This window comes from Psammomys obesus, unplaced genomic scaffold (genome assembly GCF_907164565.1).
Source record: "Psammomys obesus unplaced genomic scaffold, mPsaObe1.curated_primary_1811, whole genome shotgun sequence".
NCBI lineage: Eukaryota > Metazoa > Chordata > Mammalia > Rodentia > Muridae > Psammomys > Psammomys obesus.
This window is the reverse complement of record NW_026585504.1, coordinates 48,761,502-48,780,846: the sequence shown is the minus strand read 5'-3', so window position 1 is coordinate 48,780,846 and position 19,345 is coordinate 48,761,502. Positions and strand designations below refer to the sequence as shown.

At 38.3% G+C, this 19,345-nt stretch overlaps 1 protein-coding gene across 2 annotated transcripts in view; it reads left to right on the top strand.

Annotated features, from left to right (window-relative positions):
- Positions 1-19,345, top strand: part of Cdh20 (cadherin 20) — a 268,074-nt gene that overhangs the window by 216,819 nt on the left and 31,910 nt on the right. For both annotated transcript variants that reach the window (XM_055601412.1, XM_055601420.1), the window contains exons 6-7: positions 1,253-1,440; positions 11,874-12,127. In XM_055601412.1, the coding sequence (XP_055457387.1) occupies positions 1,253-1,440; positions 11,874-12,127 (442 nt within the window). The remainder of the gene's footprint in view (positions 1-1,252; positions 1,441-11,873; positions 12,128-19,345) is intronic.

Sequence of the window (19,345 nt, the reverse complement as noted above, 5' to 3'; positions counted from 1 at the left end):
AGATTATAGACAGATGCATGTTTTTCCTAAAGGAGAAAAAAGGTAACCCACTGATAAGTTTGCATGGCACAGTGGAGATTCTCAGGCTCGTATTTATAAGGAACAAGCGTTTTTCCTATGGAAGGTGGGGTACCTTCCTATGGATGGTCAGCCTTCCATAATCTTTGTCAGACATCAGCTCCTGTACTTTAGGATTCTTAGAGTTTACAATGCATGATGCATAGAAAGAGAGGCTACAGAGATGGTTCAACAGTGAAGAGTGCTTACTGCTCTTGTAGAAGACCGAGGTTCATTTCCCAACACCCACATCAAGCAGCTCACAACCCACAAAACCTATAACTCCAGTTCCAGGGGGTCTGATGTCTTCTGTCCTTTGCAGAAATCTGCATGCATGTGACGCACATAAATTCATGCAGTCATACAACCCATTACAAATTATGAATTAATTAATTAAAAATAAGAGACCACACTCGTATTACAATTTTGTTAGATTTTGTTATTTAATAAGCAAGCCTGTGATTGATAAAATAAGGATGTCAGAGATGAGCTCTGAAAGAGTAAGTTAGCAAATATACAATTTCACAGAGATGAAAGTAAACTAAAAAATAAAATTAAATATGAGTCAGAGCATCAACTCAAAAAGAAAGGCATTCCCAATGCCGAATGTTTATGTATGGAATCTAGTTTGGGCATATGGTTTTGGAACTAGAACAAAAAGGCCCCTACAGAGGCATCCAAAGGCCCTCAGCTACAGAAACATGTTGATAGACAATGCATGAAGCTCAAAGGGCTTTCTCTTAGACTGCTTTCCTCTTGCATTAATGACCTCCATCCACTCTGGGCCAGTGGCCAGAGACGGGACCTCAGCACACAGGCAATGATCTGAAGGGATATTAGAGCATTTCAAATTTGACAGAATAAATATGTTCTTTGTGATCACAGCCTTCCCTGGAAAAACACGACATTGGCACTTACTCCCATCCCTATGGCACAGTAAAGATGAGGAAGCAAGGGCTCCTCATCACTATGAAGGAAGAGTGGTTACAGTGAGAGTTCCACCTTATCTTCTCACCTGTGTTACTCTTGGGTTCAGAGCAAAGTATTTTGACTTTAAGTGAAATTTTAAACTATAAAACTTTAACTTACGAACCACAGACAACATTTGGCATGGCATGCCTGATTTAACTTGATAACATGGTGTATTTTTTAGTGGCAGATTATCACGAATGCATGTTCCTATTTTTCTTCACAGAACATTATCAGATGAGTGTGCTAGAATCTGCTCCAATTAGCTCTACTGTGGGGAGAGTGTTTGCCAAGGACTTGGATGAAGGAATCAATGCAGAGATGAAGTACACCATTGTGGATGGAGACGGTGCAGAGGCTTTTGATATTAATACAGACCCAAATTTCCAAGTTGGCATCATAACTGTGAAGAAGGTAACCTAATTTATCTATCTATCTATCTATCTATCTATCTATCTATCTATCTATCTATCTATTTATTTATTTTCCTTCTTTTTTTAATTAGTTGTTAACTTTTTTCTTTTTTAATTTTTTATTAATTACACTTTATTCATTTTGTATCCCCCCATAAGCCCCTCCCTCCTCCTCTCCCGATCCCACCCTCCCTCCCCTTTCTGCATGCATGCCACTCCCCAAGTCCACTGATAGGGGAGGTTCTCCTCTTCTTTCTGATCTTAGTCTATCAGTTCTCATCAAAAGTGGCTGCATTGTCCTCTACTGTGGCCTGATAAGGCTGCTCCCCCCTCAGGGGGAAGTGATCAATGAGCAGGCCAATCAGATTATGTCAGAGGCAGTCCCTCTTCCCATTACTATGTAACCCACTTGGTTACATAGTACATACATTGGTTACTATGTAACTGAACTGCCATGGGCTACACCTGTGCAGGGGTTCCAGGTCATCTCCACGAATAGTCCTTGGTTGGAGTATGAGTCTCTGGGAAGTTCCCTGTGTTCAAATTATCTTGTTCTGTTGCTCTCCTTGTGGAGTTCCCGTCCCCTCCAGCTCTTACTATTTCCCACTTCTTACATAGAATTCCATTCACTCTGTCCATCAGTTGGCCATCAGGCTCAGCATCTGCTTTGGCAGTCTATACTGCAGAAGCTTTCAGAGGCCCTCTGTGGCAGGTTTCAAGGTTGTTTCCTGTTTTCTTCTGGCTTTCAGAGGCCCTCTGTAGCAGGTTCCGAGGTTGTTTCCTATTTTCTTTTTCTTCTGATGTCCATCCTCTTTGCCTTTCAGGATGGGGATTGAACATTTTAGTTAGGGTCCTCTCTTTTGCTTAGTTTGTTTAGATGTACAGATTTTAGTGGGTTTATTCTATGTTGTATGTTTATATGAGTGAGTATATACCATGCGTGTCTTTTTGCTTCTGGGACAACTCACTCAGGATGATCCTTTCCAGGTCCCACCATTTACCTGCAAATTTCATGATTTCCTTATTTTTCATTGCTGAGTAATACTCCATTGTATAGATGTACCACAGTTTCTGCATCCATTCTTCAGTTGAGGGGCATCTGGGAGTTGTTAACTTTTTTATAAGTTATTCACTTTAATCCCATCATAGCCCCATCCCTCATCTCCTCTTGGTCCCACCTTCCCTACCTTTTTCCCCTTACACCCCTTCCCTAGTCTTCAGAAAGGAGGAGCCCTCCTTCCCCTACCATCTGACAAAAACCTATCGAGTCTAATCACCACTTCCTGTATCCTATTCCTGAGTGGTCTAGCAAGGCCACCCTGCCATGAGGAATTGATGAAAAAGCAGGCAACAGAGTCCATGTCAGAGACAACACCTGCTCCCCTTACTAGCAAACCCTCATGGAGACTGAGCTGCCTATGGGCTACATCTGTGCATGGGGTCTAGGTCCTCTCCATGCATGGTCCTTGGTGGGTGCATCAGTCTCGGCAGGCTCCCCTGGGCCCAGATTTGTTGGCTTTGTTGGTCTCCTTGTGGAGTTCCTGTCCCTTCAAGATACTTCCCCACACATACACATACACACACACTCTTCCTTAAGACTCCCTGCACTGTGCCCAAAGTATGGTTGTGAGTCTCAGCATCTGTTTCCATCCCATGCTGGATGGAGTCTTTCAGAGGACATTTATGGTTTGCTCTCACCCTGTTCCCTCTCTTCAACTGCTTCTGGTGTCTATTTTATTTGCCCTTCTGAATGAGAATTAAGCATCCTCCCTACGGTTCTCCTTGTATTTAGCTTTTTTAGGTCTATGGATTTTAGTATGGTTTTCCTGTGTCATATGGCTACTATCTACTTATAACTAAGTAGATATGCCATGCTTCTCTTTCTGGTTCTAGGTTACCTCACTCAGAATGATCTTTTCTAGTTCCCACCATTTGCCTGCAAATTTCATGATTTCCTTTTTTTTATAGCTGTGTAATATTTCATTGTGTAAATGTACCACAATTTCTTGATCCATTCTTGGTTGAGGGACATCTAGGTTGTTTCCAGATTCTGGCTATTATGAATAAAGCTGCTATGAATGTAGTTGAGCAAATGTCCTTGTTGTATGGTGGACCATCTTTCAGGTATATGCACAGGAATAGTAAAGCTGGATCTTGAGGTAGTGCTATTCCTAATTTTCCAAGAAAGTGTCAGATTGATTTCAAAAGTGGTTATACAAGTTTGTACTCTCACTATCAATGGAGGAGTGTTCCCCTTATTCCATGTCCTTTCTAGCATGTGCTTTCATTTGAGTTTTGATCTTAGCCATTCTGATGGGTATAAGATGGAATCTCAGAGTCGTTTTTCATTTGCATTTCACTGATGACTAAGGACATCACACATTTCCTTCAGTGTTTCTCCATTATCCAATATTCCTCTGTTGAGAATTTTCTGTTTAGCTCTGTACCCCGTTTGTTTTTTTTTAACATTTTATTTTATTTTATTTTCTTATCAGTTACATTTTATTAACTCTGTTACATTTATTAACTCAGTTACATTTTATTAACTCCCAGCCGTGTCCCGATCCCTCATTCCCTCCCAGTCCCTCCCTCCCTCCCTCATCTCCACCATGCCCCTTGCCAAGTCCACTAATAGGGGGGACTTCCTCCCCATTCATCTGTACCCCGTTTTTAATAGGATTATTTGGTTTGTTGGTGTTTAATTTTTTGAGTTCTTTATGTAGGTTGGATTTTAGCCTTCTGTCAGATGTAAGATTGGTGAAGAACCTTTTCCAGTCTGTAGGCTCCAGTTTTGTTCTGTTGACAGTGTACTTTGCTGTACAGAAGCTTTTCAGTTTCATGAGGTCCCATTTATTAATTGTTGATCTTAGAGTCTGTGCTGTTGGTGTTCTGTTCAGGAAGTTGTTTCCTGTGACAAAGAATTCAAGGCTTTTCACTTTTTCTTCTAATAGATTTGGTATGTCTGGTTTTATGTTGAGGTCTTTGATCCACTTGTACTTTCATTTTTTGTAAGGTGATAAATATGGATCTATTTGCATTTTTCTACATGTAGATATCTAGTTAGGCCAGTTTGTTCAAGATGCTATCTTTTTTCCATTGTATGATTTTGGATTCTTTGTCAAAAGTCAAGTGTCTGTAGGTATGAGAGTTTATCTCTGGGTCTTAGATTTTATTCAATTGATCCACCAGTCTGTTTCTATGCCAGTATCATGCAGTTTTTATTATTGTTGTTCTACAGTGCAGCTTGAGATCAGGGATGGTAATACCTCCCGAAGATCTTTTATTGTACAGTATTGTTTTAGGTATCCTTAGTTTTGTTTTGTTTTGTTTTGTTTTGTTTTGTTTTGCTTTTCCTATGAAGTTGAAATTGTGCAAGGTCTGTAAAAAATCGTGTTGGTATCTTGATGGGAATTGCATTGAGTCTGTAGATTGCTTTTAGTAACATGGCCATTTTTACTATGTTAATCTTTCCAATCCATTAGCATGGGAGATCTTTCTATCTTCTGATATCTTCTTCAATTTCTTTCTTCAGAGACTTGAGGTATTTTTTGGTAGAAGTCTTTCACTTCCTTGAATATAGTTACAAGCAAGATAATTTATGGGTTTTGCGGCTATTGTGAAGGGTATTAACTTCACTGAAGGTGTTTATCAGCTGTAGGAGCTCCTTGGTAGAATATTTGGGGTCACTCATGTACACTATCATATCATCTGTTAATAGTGATACTTTGACTTCTTCCTCCCCAAGTCATATCCTCTTGATCTCCTTTCGTTGTCTTATTGATGTAGCCAGGACTGTAAGCACTGGGACTTCAAGATATGGAGAGAGTGGGCAGCCCTGTCTTGTCTCTGATTTCAGTGGAATTGATTTAAGTTTCTTTCCGTTTAGTTTGATGTTGGCTATAGGTTGGCTCTACACTGCCTTTATTATGTTTTGGTATGTGCCTTGTATCCCTGATCTCTCTGAGATTTGAAACAAGAATGGATTTGGCAAATACTTTTTCAGCATCTGAGGAAATAATCGTGTGGGGTTTTCTTTCTTTCAGTGTGTTTTCATGGTAGATTAAATTGATGGATTTCTGAATATTGAACCACCCCTGTATGCCTGGAATGAATCCTACTTGGTCATGGTGGATAATATTTTTGATATGTTCTTTGATTTTGTTTGCAAATATTTTGTTGAGTATTTTTGCATCAATGTTCATAAGGGAAACAGGTCTGAAATTCTTTCTATGTTGAGTTGTTGTGTGGTTTTAGTATCAGGGTGACTGTGGCCTTATAGAATGAGTTTGGCAATGTTTCTTCTGTTTCTGTTTTGTGGAATAGTTTGACAAGTATTGGCATTAGCACTTCTTTGAATTCTGGAAGAATTCTGCACTGAAACCATCTGGCCCTGGGCTGCTTTTTTTTTTTTTTTTTTTTTTTTTTTTTTTTTTTTTTTTTTTTTTGTTAGGTGACTTTTGGTAACTGGTTCTTTTTTCTTTGGGATATAAAACTACTTAATCTGTTTTTCTGATCTTGATTCAACTTTGTTAAGTGGAAACTATCAAAATAATAGTCTATTTCATTTATATTTTCAAATTTTGTGGCATATAGACTTTTGGAATAAGACCTAATGATTCCTTGGATTTCCTCAGGTTATGTCCTCCTTTTCATTTCTGATTTTGCTGATTTTGATAATGTCTCTGTCCCATAAGTTTGGGTATGCTGTGCCTTAATTTTCATTGAATTCAAGAAAGTTTTCTCTTTCCAGAATTTCTTTGGTTTATGCTTTCTCTATTGTTTCCATTTTCATCTTCAGAATTTGGACTGTTTTTATTTATTTCCTTCATCTGATTGTTATAGTTTTTGTTATTGTTATAGTTTTGTTATTGTTATAGTTTTCCTGTATTTCTTTCAGTGTTTTATTTATTTCTTCTCTATAGGTCTCTTTAAATGCCTCAATCTATTTGAGTATATCTTCCTGTATTTCTTTGCAGATTTTTTTTTTATTTTCTCCAATATCATTATCATAAGCATAGATTTAAGGTCATTTTCTTGCCATGCGCCTGGGATAGTGAGAGTGGTCCTGGAGTTTTGAGCTTTGGAGAAGCAGCTTGAGTTGCTTCCATGGGTCCAGGATGGTGAGACTGGGCACTTGAGTTTCAAGCTGCACCCCAGGTACCAGAAGGTATCCACTTCAAAGAAAGTGGAAACCATAGCTTCTGGTACCCAGGCAGACATCTACTCTACACTGTGGTGAGAGCAGGTGTTGAAGGTTGAACTGCAATTTCTTTTTGTAAATCATTTTCAATGGCTTTGAATGTGCCATGCTGGTGAAGGTTGGTCGTATATTAGGATATGTTTTGTTTCAGGTCCTCTGATAAAATTTCTTCCCTAGACCCCAAAGAGTGGATCAGCAGGTAAACTTAGTATTTTCCACCACAGCCTGACAACCTAGAACCAACGATGCTGGGAGAGAATCAGACAACAAAAGCTTTCCTCCTGACCTCCAGATTGCAACATGGCATGGGTGCACCTGAATTCAGACACATTATCACACACACACAGACACACACACACACCACAGAGATAGAGAGAGAAATTAAAAATAATTCTTCCTATTTAGCTTTAAAACACGTCTTACTGCTTGAGCTTACATGCAAAAATGCTGGCTAAGGCATTATTATATACAAAGGATTATTAAAAATATATTATAAATAAGCCACTTCTATTTAGCCACTTAAAAACTGCTATAGCTGCATGCTCTAATGTTGTTAATGACTTAATCAATATTTGAATCCCACATCTTTACATTAGTTTTAACATAAATAGCAAAGCAAACTATAACGTTATTATGAATAAATATATAACACACAGCACTTTTAACTTACTTCTTGAAGACTCATAAATGAAACTTGAAAAAATTTCATCAAACAAAAAACTTCTTTGTTCCATCATAAGGTATCATGTTCCCTAAAGATAAATGTTCATTCCTTATGTGCCATAAAGCACATATGGGTAAATTCAGTAAATAAAAGGCAAAATTTTTCTATTGAAAATTTTTATGTGTGCAACATATGAATGGACTTGTGTACATGTGTTTATACAAATCCACATTTTTGCAGAAGCATGTAGAGGAGAGAGCTTGACAAGAAATCTTTGGAAATCATCCATCTTTGTCTCCTTGGCACTGGAGTTATAGACTTGCACTTGTGCCTGGCTTTTTTTTTTCACTTTTTTAAAAATTTATTTATATTTTTATGAATTATAGTTTATTCACTTTGTATCCCGGCTATATAGGCCTCTCCTTCATTCCCCACCCCCACTCCCACCCTCTCTCCCTCATCTCCTCCCATGCCCCTCCCAAGTCCACTGATAAGGGAGCTCCTCCTCTCCTTCCCTCCTTCTGGCTAATCAGGTCTCATCAAGACTGGCTGCATTGTTTTCCTATGTGGCCTGGTAAGGCTGCTCCCCCATCAGGGCGAGGAAGAGGTGATCAAAGACCCAGCCACTGAGTTCGTGTCAGAGACAGTCCCTATTCCAATTATTAGGCAACCTACTTGGAGACTGAGCTGCCATGGGCTACATCTGTGCAGGGGTTCTAGGGGTTCTAGGTTATCTCCATGCATGGTCCTTGGTTGGAGTATCAGTCTCAGAAAAGACCCCTGTGCCCAGCATGTTTTGATCTTTGCTGTGCTTGGCTTTTAGGGGTGCTTGAGATCCAACTCAGGTCTTCATGCTTGTGTGGCAAGCTCTTTACTGGCTAAGCCAACTCCTAACCCCAATTAACTTTTTTTACATTACTGAGCTTATGTTTTGAGGAGCTAGGTCAGTAGATAAAGCATGAGGACCAGAGCTCCTCAGAAGCCACTTAAAAAGTGGAAAGTTGTGGCAGCCTGTCTATAATCCCAACACAGGATTTTAAAAAAGAAGCAGGGTTCTGGGGATCCAGGTTCAATGAGAGACCCTACCTCAATAACGATAGAGGTGAACAATCAAAGACACATGTTGTCAACTTTGGGGTACACACAAGCATAAACATGTATACACATATGCATACATACTGCACAGAAAAATAAATTGAATCTAATACCTTACAAATGAATATATAATTTAAAAAATTAATTTAGAAAACATTGATTTGCCTCAACCTCACCCTGCTACCTGTCTGGGAACCTTACCCAAGCAGCTGCTCACACCTGGTACCCATGGCAAGACTCCTCAATCCATTCCAGCACCTGCCCCAGGACCCAAGTAGCCATGCACATAGCCACTGGTATCTCTGTCCTACCACCTATCCAAAGACTTTTCCCAAGCAGCCGCACACTCATGTCATCTGTGGTAAGATCTGCTGGCCCTACCCTGCTGCTGTCTACTCAGAGACCTTATCCAAGATGCCCCATAGATGAGCTCTGGTAGCAAGCCTCCTCACCCTCACACCACCATCCACCTGCCTGGAACATTACCCAAACAGCCACTTGCATGGCTGATGGGACCCCAGCAACCCTGGCAAACACTAAACTATATCTTTATTTACAAATCAACACTAAGTGACCAAAGGACTGAACTGCAGAAAGCTCATCCATGATCCAAAGCCAGCCAAGTGAGCATCACAGTAAAAATACAACATGACAAAGGGACAGACATATGCCAAATTCCTCCAACCAGAAATCTTCATGTCCAGCAAACAAGGACCTTGAGACAGCACAAGATGCTAAGACTGGCTTATGAATCCTCCACATTTATATAGTTAAAACACTACAATTTATTATTTTTGAAAGTCAATAATCTATGACAACTTAATAAGGTGACTAAAAAATAATAGCAATTTATTACATGGAAAAGAATTAAAAGCATCTTCCTACTATATGTTTTGCTTCAACTTAACAGTAACACACCACTAATAATCACTAGACAATGTCCAAAGTTTTGAATAATTATTGTTTCTTGAATACAATAGTAACCCATTCAATAAATTAAGCAATAATAAGATGGGGCTTTTAGAATACTTAATACTTAAATTGAACTTTATTTTAAAACATTCTAAATAATAAACCATTAGTGACTTATATAAAATTATTATTATTATGTAGGTGAAGTATAATTACAGGTATTCACTTTTTTAAAAAACACATTTACTAATACCACAACTTGAGCAAACAAAAGTCTTTTCTCATGTCCCTTATCTGAAAAAGACTAGACATTGCAAGCCAGAAACTTGTCTCTCAGTATCATTATCCAAACTCTATCTGTGTTCAATCAAAAAATACATCAATTTTTGTTAGATTCCTTTTCTGAACATATGAGCTGCCAGGAAATATAATTAAGAGTAAGGCCAATAAGTTGGGTAGATGGACCAGTCACATATAATAAATATTTTAAAAGCCATTGACTGTTCAATCCATATGTCTGGAACAACTCCCAGATGTCTGACCCACACCTATCATCTTTTCTTGTCATTAATAGTGTCATATAAAATTGAAACAAAAGTTTTGCTTTTGATTTATTTCTCTTAGGTCTATTATTTGTCTAAAAAGCGCATACTTTTCAAAAAGAGAAAATAAGTTGATTTGAAAGAACAAACCAAAGAACAACCACAGTGATTGCTACACAGGACCATGTGTAATTTTAGTGTTTAAGTAATCAGTCAATTGATTTTCAGTCTCCTAAATGCTTGAAATATGTAATTTCCAGAGTGTTCTTTGTTCTGTAGTTGCATGATATTGTGCCAGTTTCTAGTCTTCAACTTAGCTTCCATCTGCCAGAGACAATAAGGAGTTCTAGACAGCCCATTGCCCTCTTAGGCAGGGCACAAAACACACACACACACAAAATCCAATGCTTTTCTAATTCTGATAGCCGGGAATTACAATTCTCATAATTACTTTATATGCCACTTAAAATTTTCCAACTTTACGTGATCCAATGCTTTATTTGTAATTATTTGAAGAGCTCTTAGAGACACAGTTGGACATATTTGCCTAGCCTGTATCAGATCAACTCCCTGCTGGTCTTTCAGAACCCTTCTGCCTTTACAGTCTTTTTTTTTTTTTTTTCTGCCTTTACAATCTTTCCGAAGTCATTTTAGACAGCAGTACATTCAGTACCAACACTGCGAAACTAAACTCTAGTACAGCACTAATGCCTTTTACTAGATGCGAATTGCAGGGCTAACTACTGGAGCTGATCACCTGCTAAGTACACAGCAATTGCAATGCAGCATAAGTTAGAAAACAACTGTGCTCCCAAAGTATAAAACACAAAAGAACCCACTCCTCCCCCCCCCCAAAAAAAAACTGTTAACACCAAATTCTTTTATACCATCACATAAATGTTAACACATAGAAGCTTGCGGCACTATTAAATAAAATAATACGTTTTGGCTATTTGGCCTTGCTGCATACTAGGGAATAAAAACCCAAATGGATCCTTGCTTTTGGCCTTGAATCTGAATAAAGAATATACAAAGAAGTGTTGTAATAAAAACTTATCCTCACTACATAGGTGCCGTGAACAAAGCATGGGCCCTCTGAAAAGGCAAAAATCACTCTTAACCATTGAACCATCTCTCTAGTTTCCCAATTTTATATTTCATGATATAGAAGCATAATAGAGAAAACTGATTTCTTGTGCATGAGCCCTGGTCATTTAGGCCAGCATCTCCACTGGCAATATTCAGCCATGCCACCTCAGTCCTGTCGTCTGAGGTTTCTAAATCTTTGAAGTTATGTTTTGAACAGATTTTAAAATGAATTTCACAAAGACCATCTATATAAACTACAGAAACAAAGGTTGTTGTGGCATAGTATGCCAAGAATCCTTGGGAGGCACTTAACATATATCCTTAGAATCATTGTTTCTTTGAAAGTCGAGAAGAAAACAAGTCTATTACTTTTTAGCCAAAATACAGAATTATCAGTTTCACTATGAAATGTTTGTACATTTCCATATCATCCACTCTCACTATTCCCACTCCTCCTCTAAAATGGTTCCCCTCAAAAAAAAAAAAAAATTTAAGAGGAAAACAGAAAATAAGTCTAATCTCATGGATGTCCTAGGACAGAACACAAACTTGATCTTAATTGAGGAGGTTCCTGAACATAAGGCCAACGTCCTCTTGTCTGCCCAGGACAGAAGTGTTCTGAGGAAACAAAACTTTCCTTCTTAAAATTAGGGTGGGACAAAGGAGGTTTCCAAACTCTCACTCCAGACCATGCTGAGTAAAGTTAAACAAGTTAAAACTGACATCATCCTTCCTTTTCACCTATGACTGAATTTAATGTTATCACCAAGAATTTCAAAATAAAACAAAATGTCCCCCTGTTTTTACCTTTATATTGTCTTTTCTACTCTTCCATTGAGTTTGGGGGTTCTCAACTAATCATCATTATTGGACATCCTTTTGATTCAGGACATGAATGCCATTGGTTGACCATTTTTCTCATTGCCTTTCAGCCCCTGAGTTTTGAAAGCAAGAAAAGCTACACCCTGAAGGTGGAAGGAGCCAATCCTCACCTGGAGATGCGTTTTCTGAACCTTGGCCCCTTTCAGGACACAACAACAGTGCACATCAGTGTGGAGGATGTGGATGAGCCCCCTGTGTTTGAGCCTGGATTTTATTTTGTGGAGGTGCCTGAGGATGTGACAATTGGGACAACCATCCAAATCATTTCTGCCAAGGACCCAGATGTGACCAACAACTCAATCAGGTTCTCCCATAGATTTCACTTTTTTCTTATAACCTGGAATTTTCCTTTACCTTTTATGTAATGTTCTGGCATTTTTCAACCTTGTTCCTTTCTTCTGAAATTCCATCTCTGGAAATTTTTCTCTGAGTTTTCTTGTAGCTGTTCTTATTGTTGTTAAAATAACATGACAGCATCATATAACTAGAATATTAAATGTCATTGCTTCTTAAATTTGCTTTCATTTAGTTCAGATATGCACATATACAGATTCTTAATTCTCAGTCATGGCTGCAATGACTTTCGGGACTGTATCAGTCTTTGTTCATTTTGGGGTCTTGGGCACTGAACTTTCTAATGCCAAGATCTGTGGTCTTCATCAACAAAATGCTAATATCAATCTGCAAGCTTTAACAACCGAAAATGTGCCCAGATACTGCTAAATGTCCTAGGGTTATGATGCAAACAACCCAAGAGCAGGACCACCAATACAAAACAACCACAGTCACACACAGATGTCAAAATCACTCGTCTCTTCAAAGTTTGTTTTTAAGTTAGCATACAAAGTAATTGGTTTTGTTGTGGCACTTTTATGCCTTCACACTTTATTCTTATTCAACCCCCTCCCTAATGCCCTTTACTCCATTCTTTACGTTCCCCTTCTTCCTGCACAAGTTGTCATCCTTCCTGCTTTCATATCACAGGGATTCCACTCTCCATTCTCTCTCCCTTAAGATTTCTTTTTTTTTTTCATGTGGTTCCCTTTATATTTTCATGTCATACACATACACATGTTCATGAGCAAGCACACATAAACACACACACACACAAACACACAAAATCTAGATCCCACATATCCAAGAAAACATGATGAGTTTGGCTTTTCTGATTTATTTTGCATAGTATGAACTGCCCCACCCTCTATTTTTCTGGAAATGCCATGGTCTCATTTTTCTTTCTTCATGGATGAATAAAATCCCACTGTGTATATTAGCCACACCTTCTTCGTCTACTCATATGTAAATAGATGTCTCGGCTGGTCCCACAGCTTAGCTATATAAACATGGCTGTATAAGTATCTCTGTTGCGTGTTGACTTGGGGTCCTTTTGGTGAATACCCAGAAAAGATAGAGCTAGGTCACATGGTAGTTCTCTTTTTGGTTTTGGAAGGATCTCCACACTGACTTCCATAGTAGATGCAGCAGTTTACATTTCCACCATCAATGTCTAAGGGATCTCTTTTTCCTGCATCCTCACCTGCATTTTTTTTTGTTCGTTTGTTTTGTAGAAATGAAATGCATTCTCAGAGTAGCTATAATTTGTTTTCCCTGATGGCTAAGAGTATTGAACACATTTTCAAATAGTTATTGCCCACTTTTATTTCTTCTTTCGCGAACTGTCAGTTCAGTTTATTAGCCCATTTCTCAACTTGGATGATTTGTAAGGAGCACTGATGTTTAATTTTCATAGTTCTCTATGCATTCTAGACATTGATCTTCTAGTTGACGAATGGTTGTAACAGACATCTTTCCTTCCATAGGGTGATGATTGTTTCATTTGCTTTGCAGAAGGTGCTTGACTTTGTGTAATTGTATTTGTCAGTTCTCAGAATTATGTCGTGTGTTGTTGGATTCCTTCCTATATCTGTATCTTGAAATACACTGCCTGTATTTTCCACTGGCAGTTTCAAGATCTCAGGCCTGCTGTTAAGGCATTTGGTCCAGTTGGAGCTGATTTTTGTAAAGTGTGAGAGACATGGCTCTAGTTCCATCCTTCACTGTGTGGATATTCAGTTTTCTCAGCATCATTTATTGAAAAGTTTATTTCTTTTCCAATATATGATTTTTGACAACTTTGTAAAAAAAATTAGGTGATTACAGTTGTTTGGGCTTATTTCTGGGTTCTATTTTCTATGTGTTGGTCTACATGTCTGTTTTTGTACCAGGACCTTGAGTATTTTGTTATGATGGCTCTTTAGTATAATTTGACATCAGGAGTTGTGATACTGCCAACACTGTACTTCAGTATTGCTTTGGCTATTTAGTAGTCTTCTTTGTTTATATTAGCAAATATTATATATAATTAGATAAAGTAGGCTTCATTGTGACATTTTCATAGATAGATGCAATGTATTTTTATCAAACTCACTTCCTATTACCCTCTTATGTTCCCCTTCCACTCTCACTGATCCTCTTTCTCTTCCCAATTAGTCCCCCTTCTACTTCCATATCTTTGGAAATTTTGTTTGTTTGCCATGGTAGTTAGATGGTGTTAGAAGTTATCCAATGACTCTTTTGAAGGTTGCCTACAGGAACAGGAGTGTAGGATTATTTATAGTGTCATGGGCATCTTTCTAGTGGCTACAACTCTGAAGAAACTGTTTCTCCCTCCCCCTGAAATCATTAACTGCTTATAGATTTGTAGAGAGAGCTGTGGTCTCTGGAGCTCCCCCACTTCCATGGCAACATTATAGGTAGATCCAGTCTTCTGCAGGTAATCACAGCTGCTGTGACTCAAGCATGCAGTGACCATGTTATGCTTAGAGGACATCATTCCCCAACATTCCATCACTTCTTCCAGCTCTTAAATTATTCATGTCCTCCTCCTCTACCGTGTTCCCTGTGCATTGCAGATGCTTTCTTGCAGCTGAATAGTCAACAATCACTTAGTCTCATCTCTGGGACCTGTTATAAGCCTCTACATTGGCCACAGAAGCTGACAGCAGCACCAACCTATGGATGTAAACATTTGTTTCCATATGAATTTGAATAGTGACTTTTCTAGCTCTGTGAAGAATGAAATGGCAGTTTTGATGGGGATAATAGTGAATTTTAGATCTCTGCAATGTGCCCATTTTACAATATTAATTCTACCAAACCAAGTATGGAATGTGTTTTCATCTCCTAGTGTCTCCTTCAAGTCCCTTCCTCACTATTTCAAAGTTTTCATTGTAAAGATCATTCACTTCTCCTGGGTTACTTTTAGGTGGTGGTGAATGGAACTTTCCTCTGCTTTCTTCATCAGAAAGTTTGTTATTATTTGTATATATAAATATTACTGATTTTTGTAATTTGAAAAAAATTCTTAGTGGTAAATATATTTATTCCTTCAAGTTTTATTAGCCTTTACCAGTTTCATGTTTAAAATAAATGGGAAAGACCAAGTTGTGATAATATACACAGCACTTGGGGTGGGGTGGGAGAGAGAGAAAGAAAGGTAACCTCAAGTGAGAGACCAGCCTGATCTACATAGCGAGTCCCAGGCCAGCCAGAGCCATGCCAATATAGAGTGGCAGGCACCTTGTGCAGTTATAAACAGAGTCTCTGATCTCAAAACTAAATAAAACAATCAAAGTAGGAACATACCATACATTATATTTATCATACAATATACTTCTATATATTATAGAACAAAAAACAGACACAGGTCAGTGGCTTTGAGGACAGACAGATTGGCCAGAGAGTCCTCTAAACTGCACACAGAACTACATCTCTGTCTCTCCAATGTGTGTTTTGCTGTTGAAGATTCCTCCCAAGATGCTATTTCCTCAAGACTGGAGAATTACTCTTACAACCTTGGCTATTTCGATTCAACTCTGGAAGCAAAATGGAAGCAGCTGGTAGACAGGTTGACACCTCAACCTTCCACAGCCACTGCCAAGCCTCTACAGCCAGAGTCACAGCCTATTAGAATTCCAAGGCTGTCTGAGGCCATCTGTCACGTTAATTGCTGAAAGCCACACAGTAAAATGAATCTGGGTCCTTAGACCAGATAAAACATTTTAAGCGCACCCCCATTTATCAAATGCCTTTTTGTCACCTGGCTGCTTCCCTCAGCTGGTGCCATTTGTATTTAATAAAAATGTGCTTTTAGAGTTTCACAGGAATAGTTTTCTCCAGGGATAAATACACCAGGGGGAAATCTGCTCCCTCTGACTAACTAGTAAACACATTACATGTTCAAACATCAAAATGGCTAAAAGTAAGTTTGGTTCTTTAATTTTTAAAAAACAACAAATCTTTCTGAAATGTAAAAACTTTATAAATTTACATTTCAACCTTAAGCTTTTTGTTGTAAGACAACATAAGTGAAATCCTAATGTCCTCATAACAAAACAAAAAGGAAACGGATGTATCATAAATCTTTATTTTCAGAGAAACATGACTATGTACTTTGTGATCATGACTTGATGATTATCTATCTATTGTTTTATGACAGAGTACTTAGTTTGCATGTCAAAGAAGGTAATACGGGACTACTGTAGAAGATAAAGCCTCATGGCAGAAATGAATGGAACAAGCACAAATGTAAATAAAAGAAGATCTAAGTTCTAAAATAGAATGTGGACTAGACAGCATAGTCCATATCATCTTCCAGATTTTGACTGGTTACCTCTATATCATAATCACGGGCAATAAGATTTAATCAGGAGCCACACTGATGAGTAACAAATAAGTCAAAGAGAGTGAATGCAGTCTCACACACACACAATCTCACAAGGTTTGTCTGGGTTTCAGTACTGCAGCTATTATCTCAAGACATCTTGGTGGTGGCAGAGGGGTTAAGGAGCACTCAGAGTTCAAGAGTCACTCACGGAACAAAAATGAGATGGAAAAGATGAAGAACTCTGGCTAACAGATAATGTCACTTCACATGGGCAGTTTGAAGACATCCGTCAGCATATGCAGTGTTCTAAGGAAGCCCTTGGCTGTTCCAATGACCTAGACAAGATAAATACAAGAACACATAGACTGAGGCTAGAAAAGTTCTACTGTTCTGGGCAGAAACTCTGCATTATTGGGGAGAAAACTATCAAGAACAAGGTTCTAGACTTAGAAGTATGAAAAAAAAATGACGTACACAATTTCCCCTCTGAATTGTTGCAACAAATAATAGAGTTCACATTGACATAAGACTCTTAACTCTGTGCCATCCCAAAGCAACACAGAATGCCTCGAGGCTTACAAAGAACATCAAGGATCCTAGATTCTCAAAAATCTCAAAAGGAAAAGTAATGAAAAGTCAACTGTGTGGCTTTTCTTTACTAAGCTATTTGGACTTAGCTTTTCTTTGTTATAGTTCTCAAAATTACCACGGTATCCTCATTTTTATATAAAGGTTAATTTGAGGAGCTAGAGATGGTTCGGCAGTTAAAAGCCCTTGCTGATCAATCATGAGCACCAGAGTTCAGGCCCCATCACACACAGAACAATCTATGAGCAGTCTGCAAATGCCTGTTAACTCCAGAGCCCAGAGGATCTGAAACCCTGCTGGGGGCTCTTTATGAGCACAATTGTGCACACCTGCACAGAAATGTGACCACACAGTCACATAGACCAACAGACACAAAATGTTATAAACAAAATTTTAAAATAAAACTTTGTTTTAAAATAATTTGTATATTATGTTACATAGCTAACTCATGTACATTTTTATAAATAATGATATGGGTTATTAAAGGCAAAATGTGTACTAATTATCTACTCAAATCAACATATCACCTAAAGTCAAAAATGCTATAGATTAAAGGCCATTTGGCATTTTAAAAAGATTATTACGACTTTTATAATTTCGTTTCTAAAAAGCTGATGATGTGCTCAAATATAAGTGCTAGTCGTTATTCACTGGTAAGGTCCCAAACACTGTAGATTTGGTTATTTGCATATGAAAACTACAATACTTAGGTCCCCTCTATCACTGATAAATACTCAAAGAATAAGCAAATAATTTCAGTTAGAAGGATCCTTAGCCACTTAACAACTAAAAGTGGTGTCTACTCTTATGGAAACAACTTGCCTTTCTATGCCAACCGAAGTCTATGAAAACAGCAAACATACACATGACAGGGAGTGTCCTCACCCAAGCAGACAAATGCTGGTACTGTCTGCCCAAAGCAGCTTTGCATGTGTGTGCTAAGCATATTCTGCTCATGAAAGGGAAGAACATTGAAAACAGGAAAACCACCTACAGGATTCACTACTAGGTCCCAGTTTCCTCGTTTTCCATCTGTATCTGTACTTTCATTTTGTTCTTCTGTGCCCAGAAAATTGGACCAGTGCCCCATTCAGAGAAATGAAGGCCATTATTCCCTCACTGCGGCCTAGCTTGCAAAACTGAAGAGGGGATTCTACTTGATGAGCGAAGCTCCCTAAGGCAGTCTCCTGCTGTGTCGACCAGGCAGTGCTGTCAGTGGTTCTGTGACTTAGTTATTTCTATCACTCCATCTCCCGTACCATCTGTGACATTTGCCATGGTGAGGGTATGTTTCTGGTTCCTAATGGGCTGTTACTCCCATCCAGAAATGAACCTACAGCCTGGAGAGCTTCCATCCAGTTTATGCTCTGTGGACCAAATGTGAGGCTTTTCTTGTGTCTGAAAGCTAAATTATACTGTCATTAGCCAACCAGTACTTCTGTTTCCTAACTTAGAATTCAACTCTTAAAGCAGCTTATAAACTTTCAGGCTAAACCACATGTATACCCAGAAAAAAAACAAAATGCCACACTTGAGCTTGTTTTAAATTAAGCCTGTAAGTAATCAGAGGACTTGGAAAGGGGCAAGGAGGAGGTGAGGGAGAGAGGGTGGGATTGGGAGGGAATGAGGGAGCGGGATACAGCTGGGATACAGAGTTAATAAAATGTAACTAATAAGAAAAATAAAATTAAAAAAATTATTATGTCTCATCTTGAAGAGGTAAAGCTGTGTTCTTGGGCAGTCTTCTATAATCCATATGTCAATAAGGCACTGATAGGTGTGGCTAAGGTGCCAGAAACTGAAGCTGAACAGCCTAGATTTGATTCCTTGTAGTGTGACCTGGGATTATGTGACTTTAACCTCTTAAACCTAGAGATTTTCTTATCTGTTAAACAGAAATGATAATAATGCAGACCAGTGGTGTTGTTAAATGGATATAGGTGTCTCACTACATTTAATGGAGTAGGCCAAGTCTGGCAAATAATGTTTGTTAAATAGGATCTCAGGTGGAGAGGTTAATTGGCTTTGTTAAATTCCCTAAGATTTACACAGTCATTACAGAAGTTATTCCATCTTAATTCATACCCGAAATTCATCTGCTTCCTCTTTAAATCCTAACTCTCTGAGTGGCTATCTTGAATCTCTAAAGAAATGTATACATTTGAAGAAAAACATTTCATATACGTGTATATCTATAGGTAGGTAGGTAGATAGATAGATAGATAGATAGATAGATAGATAGATAGATAGATAGATAGATAGATAGAT